This window comes from Notolepis coatsorum (assembly GCF_963971535.1).
Source record: "Notolepis coatsorum genome assembly, chromosome: 16".
Classification (NCBI taxonomy): Eukaryota; Metazoa; Chordata; class Actinopteri; order Aulopiformes; family Paralepididae; genus Notolepis; species Notolepis coatsorum.
Genome location: NC_140180.1, coordinates 7,877,075 through 7,890,366, shown reverse-complemented (window position 1 = coordinate 7,890,366; position 13,292 = coordinate 7,877,075). Strand labels below are relative to the sequence as shown.

At 43.8% G+C, this 13,292-nt stretch overlaps 1 protein-coding gene across 1 annotated transcript in view; it reads left to right on the top strand.

Moving 5' to 3' along the window:
- Positions 1–5,575: 5,575 nt before the first annotated feature.
- Positions 5,576–13,292, top strand: part of LOC311242532 (matrix-remodeling-associated protein 5) — a 79,043-nt gene continuing 71,326 nt past the window's right edge. The window contains exon 1 of the mRNA XM_084331490.1: positions 5,576–5,678. Coding sequence (XP_084187616.1) covers positions 5,607–5,678 — 72 coding nt within the window. The 5' untranslated portion in view covers positions 5,576–5,606. The remainder of the gene's footprint in view (positions 5,679–13,292) is intronic.

Below are 13,292 nucleotides of genomic sequence, written 5' to 3'. Positions count from 1 at the left end.
AAAATTCACTCTTGGGCCGCCCAAGCCGGCCCAAGAGGGACTGTTCTGAAGACATGTCCTCCTCTCAAGTCAAGTCAAGTCAAGAGTTTTATTTGTCACGGCATACAAGTATACAATGAAATGCGGGGGGTCTTGCCCGCAACGATGTGCATAATACAATAGTAATATATAATAAGAATCCAATAGAACGACATTGTGCAATAAAACAAGTAAACAGAGTAGGGCATATCGGTATCTGTACATGAGTTATTTACAGAGCATGGTAGGACATGCTAGGTCCTGAGGTAGTGCAATACACTGTTAGCTACGGATGAAGCACTGGGTCTTTATGTACACTGTTATACAATGCTATATTATACAATATCAAGTTATACTATACTATTCTTAAAGTGACCTTTCCTTTGTAAAGTGGCCATAAGTGTGAGCGTGTGCAGCATGAGTGTGTGTGTGTGCTCATGTTAAAGTGGCTGCTAGTGTGTGAGCGTATACAGTGTGTGTGTTGTGTGTGTGCTCATGTGTGCTTGTGTGTGGAGAGTTCAGTGTTCAAGGCTCTGGTGGCCTGGGGGAAGAAGCTGAGCCGAAGTCTCTCTGTCCTAGTTGCTGGTGTTCGCAGGCGCTTGCCTGACCGCAGCAGCATGAACAGGCTGTTGTTGGGGTGGTGAGGGTCTTTCATTATTCTGCAGGCTCTGGACTTGCACCTCTTGCTGTATAGGACCTGCAGGGGTGGTAGTGCAATACCCGTGGTACGCTCGGCTGAGCGCACCACTCTCTGTAGGGCCTTCTTGTCCTGCGGTGGTGGTCCAGTGGTGGATATTTGGCGGTTATATGGAGGCTATATGGAGGTTATATGGAGGTTATATGGAGGCTATATGGAGGCTATATGGAGGTTATATGGAGGCTATATGGAGGCTATATGGAGGTTATATGGAGGTTATATGGAGGCTATATGGAGGTTATATGGAGGTTATATGAAGGTTATATGGAGGTTATATGGAGGTTATATGGAGGTTATATGGAGGTTATATGGAGGTTATATGGAGGTTATATGGAGGCTATATGGAGGTTATATGGAGGTTATATGGAGGTTATATGGAGGTTATATGGAGGTTATATGAGGGCAGCGGGAGAGGAGAGACGTTTTGTGAGTTTAATCATAATAAAATAAAATCAGCCACACAAGAAGTTCTTCTGAGGTCATCAACTCTCCTCTCTCTCTCTCTCTCTCTCTCTCTCTCCCTTCTCTCCTCTCTCTCTCCCTCTCTATCCTCTCTCCTTCTCTCTCTCTCTCTCTCTATCTCTCTCTCTCTCTCTCTCCCCTTCTCTCTCTCTCTCTCTCTCTCTCTCTCCCCTTCTCTCTCTCTCTCTCTCTCTCCCTCTCTCTCTCTCTCTCTCTCTCTCTCTCTCTCTCTCTCTCTCTCTCTCTCTCTCTCTCTCTCTCTCCCCTCTCTATCTCTCTCTCTCTCTCTCTCTCTCTCTCTCTCTCTCTCTCTCTCTCTCTCTCTCCCTTCTCTCTCTCTCTCTTCTCTCTCTCTCTCTCTCTCTCTCTCTCTCTCTCTCTCTCTCTCTCTCTCTCTCTCTCTCTCTCTCTCTCTCTCTCTCTCTCTCTCTCTCTCTCTCTCTCTCTCTCTCTCTCTCTCTCTGTGTGTGTGTCTTGTTAATAACGGGGATCACCCAGAAGTCTCAGCTTTCAGCTTCTGTTGCTGCAACACGTAGCCGCGTCCAAAAAGCTGCGAGGCCCTGAACGGTGGAGTAGAAAACACTGTGATGCGCATCGTAAAAAAAAAATATTATTCAGTTCCACATCCAGAAGTTGCTCTTGCCAATTTATTCTAGCACTTCATGAACAACACGTAAATCATGAACTGGTTATAGATTGCGTGCTCAGCCTTGTTGCGGTGGAGGGAAAACATAGCGCCCCGGTGAACACGCCAGGGCCACCTCACGTGACCCACTCCTATTGAACACGCCACCACCTCACGTGACCCACTCCTATTGAACACGCCACCACCTCACGTGACCCACTCCTATCCGAGCTCCCGGAGGGTCATCAAAGAGAAGTCGCCTATTCTCAGTCCTTGCCCCACAATGGTGGAATGAACTGCCCACCCCAATTAGGACAGCAGCCGAAACCCGTCCAATCTTTCGCCGTCGACTAAAGACGCACTTCTTCAATCATTATCTGAAATGAAAAAAATGTAAAAATTAAAATCGAACCCTAAAATACTGTCATGCACTTGTCCTCATATACTAACCTACACTGTAGCACTCAACACTTTGATGAACATTGTTACTCAGCTGCTAGAGTTGTACCCTTCCTGCTGTCTTGTTGTACAAAACTTGTAAGTCGCTTTGGATAAAAGCGTCAGCTAAATGACTAAATGTAAATGTAAATGTAAACGTGACCATGGAGAATACTGAGACCCTTACCTAATGTGACCATTGTGGTGGAAAATAGCCGAAGCTAATAACAAGTTTCAAGTTTCAAGTTTCTTTAATAGTTGTCATACAGAAGTACAGAATACTTTTATACAAAATGCTTCTTTCTGTTACGCTCCAGAGACTGTGCTAGACAAAAGATAAGTATGAAATAAAATAGTATAGCATGTAAAAATAGAAGTAAAAAATAGAAGTCACGTACGTAGACACAGTGTGCAGTATACATGTACAATGTTCAATGCAGAATAGAAGTAACTGAGTTACCATACAATATACAATATACTATGCAATATACTAATATACAATATACTATATAGTGCAAAGCAGAAATGGGATGAGGTACAATTTAGGTACAATTTACAGTAAGGTGTACTGAGGTATGGGTTGTAGTGCAAATCCTTTAGCAATAAATATAAAGTGTGTTTAGGTGATCTAAAGTGTGGAGAGTGGGTGCTGCAGTGTGTTGTTTGTTTAAAGTGAGTGTGTGCGTGTGGATGTGTGTGTTGTGAGTGCATTTGATGGTTGTTGCATAGTGTTTATTGTTCGTTGAGCAGCCTGATGGCCTGGGGATAGAAGCTTCTTCTGAGCCTTTCTGTGCTTGCCATGAGACTCCGGTATCGCTTGCCTGACCGCAGCAGTTCAAAGAGGCAGTTGTTTGGGTGGCTGGAGTCCTTGCTAATTCTCTCAGCCTTACCCAGCCTTACTCAGTCCAAAGAGACCTGGTTAATACGATTGATTAACTCAATCAAAGTATCAATACAAAATAGTCAGAGTAAGGCTGGATGACTCTCAACGAGGTGTTTTAGCTTCAGGAGGACACCACAGGAAGAGAGACCCCCCTCACTGGATCTTGAACCATCTGTATACATACAAACTGGAAAGGGTGGGGGTCACAGGAATACACAAACATAGGGGTGTGACATATTTGGGGACATAATGGAAAGGTGGGGAAGGGGGGTGGAAGGAATGGGGGGAGGGATGGGGTAGGAAGGAAAGATGGGTAGAGGGAAATCATCAAAGTACAACAATACAGCACCATAGACCATGGAGAATACTGAGATACATACTGTATGGCTCCTACATAATCATAACGACCTACGTCATAATATAGTCTACCCATGTTACTCTGTATGATAGCATCTACAATAGTGCTGTATATACCATGTATATATGTTGGGTCACAGTGGCTTGGTAAGGTAGAGCAGTCGTCTGCTAATCCGGAGGTTCCCGGTCGATTCCCGCTCCTCCCGGGCAGCGTGTCGAAGTGTCCTTGAGCAAGACACTTAACCCCTAACTGCTCCAGATGAGCAGGTTAGCAACAAATAAAGCGCTTTGGACTATATAAATGCACCAATTCCCATTTATATATTTATATTTACAGCATATGTATATATATCCATATCTGTCTGATTATACCTGCATACAATCCTTCTATATACCTACGCAGGGGCGTAGCTGTAGATTCTGGGCCCCATGAAAGAATGTATTTGTAGGCCCCCAGTGAATGCGAGGAATTTTTTTTTTGCCATTTATTTATTGATAAAACGCATAATATGGTTTTTACCTATACATTCGGATCAGCAGTTCAGCACCTGCACTGTTGGTGGGTGAGCCTAGTAAAGGATGTCGCATTGCGTTCATCTTCAATGAATGGACCAATGCAATAGTCTACCAAAGCCCCCTCTCTCTCTATATATATCACACACACACACACACACACACACACGCACGCACGCACGCACGCACGCACGCACGCATGCACGCACGCACGCACGCACACACACACACACTTCAGAAACAAACATAGTATCAATGAGAGCATCAATAATACACCTGAGTGATGTCTAGTAAAAAATTTAAAAATAAAAGATTTGGGCCCCCCCCCCCCAGTGCTGGGCCCTTGGAATCATCCTAAACTCCCCCCCCCCCCCCCCCAGTTGTATGCCCAGTTTAATCACCTGTACATTGTATATTACTATTACTAACTTTACTGTTACATTTGCACTCTGGTTGGATGCCAAACTTCTTTTGGCTGTACTGTACTTGTGCTGTATAATGACAATACATTTTAATCTAATCTAATCTACAGCTTCTAATCTAATCCAAACACTAAACTTCTACCGCACGTGCTCGCAAATATAAGGTGTATAATATGCACGTAGAATGCATCTCATTAAAACACATGTTTTAACAAGCCTGCGCTAGCCCTGACTCTAACCCCGCCCCTCCCAGCTGGGCTGAAGGCTGTCAGTCAGCTAGACATTTAGCTCCCATTTGAACCAATGGGGATGAGCTGTAAATCTGAGGACAGTGACTGATTGGTTTGCAGACACTTAAGTCTACAACTCTCAAACGCTTGCTGAGGAGAGGGCGGGGCAACACATACTGATTGAAGCATGTGTGTGTGTGTGTGTGCGTGTGCGTGTGCGTGTGCGTGTGCGTGTGTGTGTGTGTGTGTGTGTGTGTGTGTGTGTGTAAGATAAGATAAGACATTCCTTTATTGATCCCCTTGGGGAAATTCACGCACTCGGGTGTGTATGTGTGTGTGTGTGTGTACGTGTGTGTATATGTGTGTGTGTGTAAGATAAGATAAGATAAGACATTCCTTTATTGATCCCCTTGGGGAAATTCACGCACTCGGGTGTGTATGTGTGTGTGCGTGTGTGTGCGCGCGCGCGCGTGTGTGTGTCTGTGTAAGGTAAGATAAGATAAGACAAGATATTCCTTTATTGATCCCCTTGGGTAAATTCAGACATTCAGGTGTGTGTATGTGTGTGTGTGCGTGTGAGTGCATGCATGCTAGTGCGTGTGTGTGTGTGAGTGAGTGAGTGAGTGAGTGAGTGAGTGAGTGTGTGAGTGAGTGAGTGAGTGAGTGAGTGAGTGACTGAGTGAGTGAGTGAGTGAGTGAGCGAGCGAGCGAGCGAGCGAGCGAGTGAGTGAGTGAGTGAGTGAGTGAGCGAGTGAGCGAGCGAGTGAGTGAGTGAGTGAGTGAGTGAGTGAGCGAGCAAGCGAGTGAGCGAGCAAGCGTGTGTGTGTTCATCTATGGCAGATTGTAAGTGTATTTGGATGTGTGCATGTTATAATAAACTGTAGACAACTACTCTGTCTTTATCAGAACCCCCCCCCCCCCTCTCTGTCTCTCTTTAGGTGGAGTGATGATGTGACCAAGCATGTGTCAGTGTTGCAGTACCATCTCCTGCAGGCTGGGGGCGCTGTGGCTCCTCCTACTGCTCTGTCCCATGGTACACACATACACACATAAACTCTATGTATATACACACGTACCTATACACACATACACACTATATACACGGGATGTTCGATATTGGCTTTTTTACCGATATCTGATATACCGATATTGTCCAACTCTGTTAAGCCTTAAGGTCCCCTGCTTTTCTTTATCATAAATCGATCAATAGAGACCGTATTATAATTGTTACAAAGGGTCAGATTAAACCGAATATATATATTTATTGCCTGAGATCCCATGTATAATATTTGTATATCGTTTGATATTCCCTGTGTATTCCTTGTACAATATGCACTGAATATCCCTTTAGTCTCCAGGACAGACCATAATATTCGTTCTCCTATTGGAAGCGATCCCCTAGGCGCCACAGCCTTACCCCCCTCGAGCTGACTTGAAAGCTACCGCCAGGACTTGCCCAAACATGCCCGCTTTCGCCCACGGCTACGAGACAGAGAGGCGACCGAAATACGAATGGTACTATTTGTTCACCGTGCACATAAATACGGCGCGGCAAACATAGAACCCCCCTTGCAGTTCCCTTTCAGTTCGCCTTCAGTTCAGTCTGGTGCAGTTACCAAGTAAAGCCTTACCCACTACGCAACGTGCGGTACAGCAGGGCTCGTATCGCCCCAAATAGAGTCGTGTTATCCTAATACCTTTGTTCAAGGTACCGCTCGCTATTTACTAGTAAAGCCTTCATTACGAGTCAAAGACCACGTGAAGTGAGTAAATTGTGCGTCTATACAGAGCACTTATAGCCGCGTGCAAATAGGAGAGACCAACGTCAAGTTCAACTCTGAACCACCGCGCACTACCGCGCACCACGGAGGATTTACACCCCGCCAGCAGTGCCACTTTCCGGCAAGGATTATTATTCTTCATTGCTTTGACCAAGCTGCTGGAACAGAGAACCGCCTACCCCACTGCTACTGTGGGATCTACACCTGCCCGTGAGACCATCACTCAAGCCTGTCTCTGTCGTAACAGAGGCTCGACGGCTCTCATCTGCGCGGAGCGCACCCTGGGATCACCACTGCTTTCCCCGCTGCTCCAGGGGTGAAATCGCCTCCTTGAACCCTGGACTTGCATAGAGCTTTGCCCCCCTCTGCTGGCTTACAACCGGTAGTACCCCCTTTCCCAGAGTACCATAGAGATCATCCTTAATATTCATTATTGATTTGCCTGCACATTCTTTGCCTTATAAGCGCAATCTAAGCAAAGTATATTATGTAATACTATTCCTTTATGTAATAAATATTGTAAACGAGTATCTTGTGTGGAAAACCGTGTTATTGTGGGAGTGTTCTAATCTAAAATACTTATGTACAGTATTGGCCAGGAGTACATAGACGGTAGTGATTTAATGATATCAATACTTGATTAATACAGTCAGGGAATTGTACCCCTCAGTTACAATAATAATACACATAATAAACACACATAATAAACCTCTCCATAAAACAGGGACACGTCCCCAAGGACTTCAAAATTGCGAGGGTGACCCCTCTGCACAAAAAGGGCAGCAAATTAGACCCAGGCAACTACCGCCCTGTTTCTATTCTCACCTCCATCTCGAAAGTCATGGAAAAAATAGTCTACGAACAGGTCGAAAAGTACCTAGCGGAAAAAAATCTAATCTACGAATTCCAATCTGGCTTCAGAACATCCCACTCCACTGACACATGCCTTCTCTATTTGAATGACCACATCAAACAAGAGGTGGACGCAGGCAAATACTGCGGCATGGTCATGCTGGACCTACAAAAGGCCTTTGACACGGTCAATCACTCCATTCTGATTGACAAGCTAAAAGCAATTGGTTTTGATAGTCTATCAGTGAGCTGGATGCAATCCTACCTTGAGGGGAGGGAACAGATGGTGGAGGTAAACGGTACCCTATCCCCCCCCCTCACAGTGAGCTGTGGTGTTCCACAAGGAAGCATACTAGGACCGCTACTGTTCCTAATTTATGCAAATGACATGTCGTCAGCTTGTGACTGCAACTTGTTCCTGTTTGCAGACGACTCAGCCCTGCTGGTCTCTGACAAGAACAAGTTACAGGTTGAAAAAACCCTCAGCTCGGAACTAGGCAGAATCTGCATATGGCTCGCTGATAACAAACTATTATTACACATGGGCAAAACAGAGTCCATTCTCTTCGGTTCAAATAACAAACTCAGCAAGACCGACGGCTTCTCAGTTACAGTGGGTGACAATATTGTCACAAGGAAATATGAAATTACCTACCTGGGTTCCATCCTAGAGGCTAATCTCTCCTGTGACAAAATGGCATCCAATGTAATAAAAAAAAGTCAACCAACGAACTCGATTCTTGTACCGGATCTCCTCTCTGGTAAACAAGAATACCCTGAAGACTCTGGCAGGAGCACTCATTCAGGGGTACTACGACTATGCTTGCACCTCATGGTACCAAAGCACCTCAAAGGCGCTAAAAACAAAATTACAAACATCTCAAAACAAACTGGTCAGACTACTGCTTGACCTTACTCCTAGAACCCACCTCACCCCTGCCCACTTTGACAACCTAGGATGGCTTAGAGTAGACGACAGAGTACAGCAACTTGCAATGGGCCTGGTCTACAAGATACACTACACGACCAAGGTACCCATGTACATGTCAAAATACTTCCCAAAGGTCAGTGAATACCACGATCACAACACCAGAGGGAGCTCCACAAATCATGTTAAACCCAGATTCGGCTCAAATAAGGGACTAAACACGTTTCGCAATTATGCCACATCAATGTGGAACGCCCTACCCAAAGCTGTAAAGGAATGTGGATCACTACCCACTTTCAAAACCTCTCAAGGGACACCTACGGGAGACTGCAATTCAACACTGGCCCCTGTAAATATCCTAACCCAACCCCCTCCAATGTACAGTCATTTACCTAGTATGGTTTTGTCAATAGTCCAATGTACAATTTTGTTTGTTTGTACAGTGTCTCCTCCCCCCCCCCCCCTCAATGTACAGTTTTACTTGTTTATACAGTGTGCCCCCCCCCCCCCCAACCACCTCCAATGTAAATTACCCAGTATGGTTGTCAATATCCCAATGTACCCAACCCCCCCCCACCCAACCTCCTCCAATGTACAGTTTCTACGTCAAATGTATATACTCCCTTTTCTTGACTCCTTCTGTATCACAAACAGTACTGTATTTGCAAATCTGGTATGTCATAAATGTATAGATGTAGCAGTACTGACTATCTGTATGTCATGTATGTCATATATGTCCTGATGAATTGAAAATGGGGGACCCTGATGTAAACAAGACGAAAGTCTTTCTCTGGTCTGCATCCCCTTAACAATTGTGTGTATTGAGCTGTACTGTATTGTACCCATTCTGCAATCTGTTAATAAAGTTTTCAATCAATCAATCAAATTAGATCCCCAATTATCATATCATGGGGTATCATTGGAAAGCGTACTTTGGGGCACGCCTCACATATCGGCATGTAACTCGAGAACTGCTGAACGGATTTTGTCACCTGAAAGGGCAATCGACAGGCAACAAATAGTGCTTTAATTCTATCTATATATTGTATTAAAAGAAATGCACACCCAAGCCACTAGAGGTCGGCAAAGAATCGTCCACATGTGGGCCCTTGGATGTTAAGAGGTCAATGTTTTTAAATAATCTTTTTTGTAGCCAAGAGTAAAGACCATAACCCTATCAAAAACAGTAGTCAAAGTGTATATTTTCATTTTTACCGATGTTTTATATGTTTTATCGGAAATACAAATTTATCGGAAAATGCTAATTATCATAAAAACCGCAAGAAATGACTAAATCCAGATTCAACCCTGACATTGGTAAGAGGAGCATTTTCCCTATCCATAGATGTATGATTTGGCCATAATAAGGTCAAGGACAAGTTCAGGGTCAAATATGAATTTATAATTAAAGTCGATTATCATTAATTACTGTATCTACAAATCCTTCTGTTTAATCATCTTCCCGCGGTTCATTTGCTTAGATTTTTTGTACACATGATCTCAATAAGGTGATGAATGAGCTCAGTGAGCATTTTCTCGTGCCCCGCATCAATTTCATCATCAAAATCATAAATCATAATTAATCATAATTAATTTATTCATTACAATTTACTCAGCCTAGTAACAGACACAATATTTCTGACACTGGAAATACATACCCCCAGGTCCCTAGATGTTCCTAGATACCAAGAACATGCAAATTGACCTTGCAGAAGTGGAGAAATCTTCCATTTACTTAGGCATGTACCTTTTAGGCGAAAACGGTCTACAGATTAACAGGTTAATTTCCGATACCGATATCAACCGATACCGATATATGTGGGGTTACATATATCTTGTCATGGAATTAACACAACATTATGCATACTTTTGACAATAAATAAAATAAGAATTTGTTCTTACTTGCTTGCCTGTGTAAATAAAGGTTAAATAAATGTAAAAAAACATTAAATATATATATATATATATATTTCTTTGAAAACCGATACCGATCATTTCCGATATTACATTTGAATGCCAATATCGGACATCCCTAACACAAATACATATATACACACACACATATACACTACACACACACACTATATACACACACACACACACACACACACACACACACACACACACACACACACACACACACACACACACACACACACACACACACACACATATATATATATACACACATACACTCCAAATACATGCATACCTAATATATACACACATACACACTATATACATACATACATGCACATATATACATATACACTATATACATACATATGTATACTCATATATGCACTATATACTGTGCACACATACATATACACATACATATACACACATATTAGTTTAGATTCGATTACACTTTATTATCATTATAGAGCACAAGTACAGTACAACGAAAACATATACACACATACATATACAAACATATACATATACACACATATACAATATATATATACACATACATACAGTATACACACATACAGTACATACATACATACATACATACATACATACATACATACATACATACATACATACATACATACATACATACATACATACATACATACATACATACATACATACATACATACATACATACATACATACATACATATACATACACACAATCACACATACATATATACACACACACACACACACATACACAGACATATACTTACTGTTATGTACTAGGAGCCTGATCACTCCTGTGTCACTGTGCGTGCAGGCGTGATCACTCCTGTGTCACGGGGCATGCAGGTGAGGGCTGCCAATTAGTTAATTAGTGCTGATTGGTTACCTGCTGGGAGCTTTAAAACCAGCCAGGGAAACACACATGCAGGGTCTGTGTTTAGAGGAGTGTTGGGTAACAGATAGCTTTGATAGAACAGAAGATCCTTGTACTTTAGTTTACACCATAATTCCTTATTAGAGTAGCATTTTGAGTTTGAGCACGGGGTTTTGGTGTTGGTTTGCACATAGGTTGCGGGCCTTTTGAGCCAGGGTCGTAACAGTTGGGCGCTCGTCCGGGATATTTTACCCCTAGAACTTTGTTTGGTGTTTTTTTTTTTGTGTTACACGGGGTGTCATGGTATTATGGTTTGGGTGGTGTTCGTTACATATGGTGTAACGTGGGGGCTTGAGCCATTTCATCAAACAGGTGAGTATGCCGTATTTGTTTGTAATTTGATGTGACTACGTATGCTGTTAAAATATATAGTTTAGTGGGCACGGCACCACATGTAGATACTGTAGGGACATTATTTTCTGGTTGTTGGTTAGCTTCCTGTGCACCACGTACTCCTGGGGCAGTCAGGGAAGGGATTAGCACCATCTGCTTGTCTGGTACCGTATCATGTACTGGACGGGTGGATGGTCAAGTATGATCTTTGACTGGTAGCAGGTGTGGTTGAAGATGGTTATGTCTACAGGGCATTAGTTTAAGGGTAGGTAGATTAGGGCGGCCAGAAAACACAGGTAGTGTGGTAGGGCTTGATTTAGTGTTTCTTAGGGTAGACATGTGGTGGGCCGGTTTTGACTGTAGTTTAGATGTAGAAGCATATGTAGTCATATCAGGTTAGAAGGCGCACCTGTTTGGATTTGTTTGTTGGATTTATTTTGTTTGTTTGAGTGTTTGGTGAGCATACCTGGTAGCACCTAACACCCTGCGTGTATGACACGTCTATTTAGGGTGGGTGTGTTTTATTTTTATTTTAAATTTTTTTGCGACCTAGAAAGGTGCGCTCCGTAGAGCTCACATTTCCACCGCGTTCCCTTCTGGTTGTTATTATTGGCATTTAGCATTCTTCAGTGGTTCTTCAGTGGTTCTTCATGGTTCTTCAGTGGTTTTTCGTGGTTCTTCAGTGGTTCGTTAGTGGTTCTTCGTGACTGTGAGGTAAAGTGTGTAGCTTGTGGTGGCTGGTACAGTGACGATGGCTTCCATCAGGGACTTTGTTGATCGCCCGTCTCATGACATGTTGGAGAAGTTTTCCAAAGAACAACTTTTAGAACTTGCTGTACACTACGGGGTAGAGCTTGCTGCAAGTGAGAAACGTTTGAAGCCAACTGCCTTGAGTGCTTTAAGGGTGTTACTCATTAGAGAGCAGGTGCTTGTGGCGAGGGTGGAGGAGCCTCCTTTGTCTGACGTGTCTCCGCTATTATCTGGTGCAGAGGGTGAGTGGAGGATTAGGGAGTTGGAGTTTAAGGAAAGGCAGCTAGAGCGGGAGCGTGAGGAGAGGAGAGAGGAGCGTGAGCTTAAGGAGAGAGAGAGGAGGGAGGAGCGTGAGCTTGAGCGTGAGCGTGAGCTTAAGGAGAGGCAGCTACAACAAGAGCGTTACTTGAAGGACTTAGAGCACGAGCGTGCGCAAAAGGAGCTTGATTATAAGCACGCTGTCTTGCAGGCGGGTGCTCTGCATCCAGAGTCACGTTCCGGTTTTGATGTAGGCAGGAATATTAGGATGGTACCTCCATTTTTTCAGAAAGACGTGGAAAGATATTTTCCCCTTTTTGAACGGGTGGCAACCACATTGAAGTGGCCTGATACCGCCTGGACACTGCTGCTGCAATGTGTTTTAGTTGGTAGGGCACAGGAAGCCTATACTGCTCTGTCCCTTGAACAAAGCGCTGATTATGAGCTTGTTAAAGCTTCCATATTGAGGGCTTATGAGTTGGTCCCCGAGGCCTATCGTCAGCGTTTTAGAGGCTATCGCAGGTCGGAGGGACAGTCGTATGTTGAGTTCGGAAAAGAGAAGGAGAACCTGTTTGACCGGTGGTGCACCTCGCAAAAAGCAGAGTCAAGGGAGCAGCTTAGACAGTTGGTTCTCCTAGAAGAATTTAAAAGATGTGTTCATGATAACGTTTCCACACATCTAAATGAGCATAAGGTATCGAAGATAGGCGACGCTGCTGTCTTGGCTGATGAGTTTGTGTTAACACACAAATCTGTCTTTGTGGAGGAGGGCCGTGTGGAGTCCAGGAGCAGTAGGCGTCCTTTTCAGGGGAGCCGGTTCCCGGCACCCGTGTCTGCTGGTCGGTTTACTTCGACTCCTAGGCAAGGTGGCTCTGCTAG